The sequence below is a fragment of the Nicotiana attenuata genome, unplaced genomic scaffold (genome assembly GCF_001879085.1).
Source record: "Nicotiana attenuata strain UT unplaced genomic scaffold, NIATTr2, whole genome shotgun sequence".
Taxonomy (NCBI): Eukaryota; Viridiplantae; Streptophyta; class Magnoliopsida; order Solanales; family Solanaceae; genus Nicotiana; species Nicotiana attenuata.
In genome coordinates this window covers 5,237-6,017 of record NW_017688078.1, presented here as the reverse complement: position 1 = coordinate 6,017, position 781 = coordinate 5,237, and the positions used below count along the sequence as shown (strand labels likewise).

Below are 781 nucleotides of genomic sequence, written 5' to 3'. Positions count from 1 at the left end.
GAAAATTGGCTGACACATTGAATTTGATAGACACTATTGAACGCCTTGGCATAGCTTACCACTTTGAGAAAGAAATTGATGAGATTTTGGATCAGATTTACAACCAAAACTCAACGTTTGATGATTTGTGCACTTCTGCACTCCAATTTCGATTACTCAGGCAACATGGTTTCAACATCTCTCCTCGTAAGTTCACCATGCATGAACCACATCTTTAATTTAAAGTTGTTAAAATTATTATCCATTTGCAGGAAGGTTAATATTGTGTATTCTTCCTTGAAAACCAGAAATTTTCAGCAAATTCCAAGATGAAAATGGCAAATTCAAGGAGTCTCTAGCTAGTGATGTCTTAGGATTATTGAACTTGTATGAAGCTTCACATGTAAGGACTCATACTGACAACATCTTAGAAGACGCACTTGCTTTCTCCACTATCCATCTTGAATCTGCAGCTCCATATATGAATTCTCCACTTAGGGAGCAAGTGACACACGCCCTTGAGCAATGTTTGCACAAGGGCGTTCCTAGAGTCGAGACCCGATTCTTCATCTCATCAATCTACGAGAAGGAGGAATCAAAGAATGACATGTTACTTCGATTTGCTAAATTAGATTTCAACTTGCTCCAGATGTTGCACAAGCAGGAACTTGCTGAAGTATCAAGGTGCGTGCGATATATAAAAACGCGAACCCTTTTTGATTGATCATATCTCAAGTACTGATGCTAATTCTTATGATGCAGGTGGTGAAAGATTTGAATTTCGTAACACACTTCCATATGC

The 781-nt window shown here is 38.3% G+C and overlaps 1 protein-coding gene across 1 annotated transcript; it reads left to right on the top strand.

Moving 5' to 3' along the window:
• Positions 1-54: 54 nt before the first annotated feature.
• Positions 55-748, top strand: LOC109222309 (5-epi-aristolochene synthase 2-like; the record flags this gene model as incomplete). The annotated part of the gene is made up of 3 exons (XM_019386675.1): positions 55-186; positions 288-663; positions 742-748. Coding segments are annotated over 3 exons (515 nt in total), but the record flags the coding sequence as incomplete, so codon positions are not given.
• Positions 749-781: the final 33 nt, after the last annotated feature.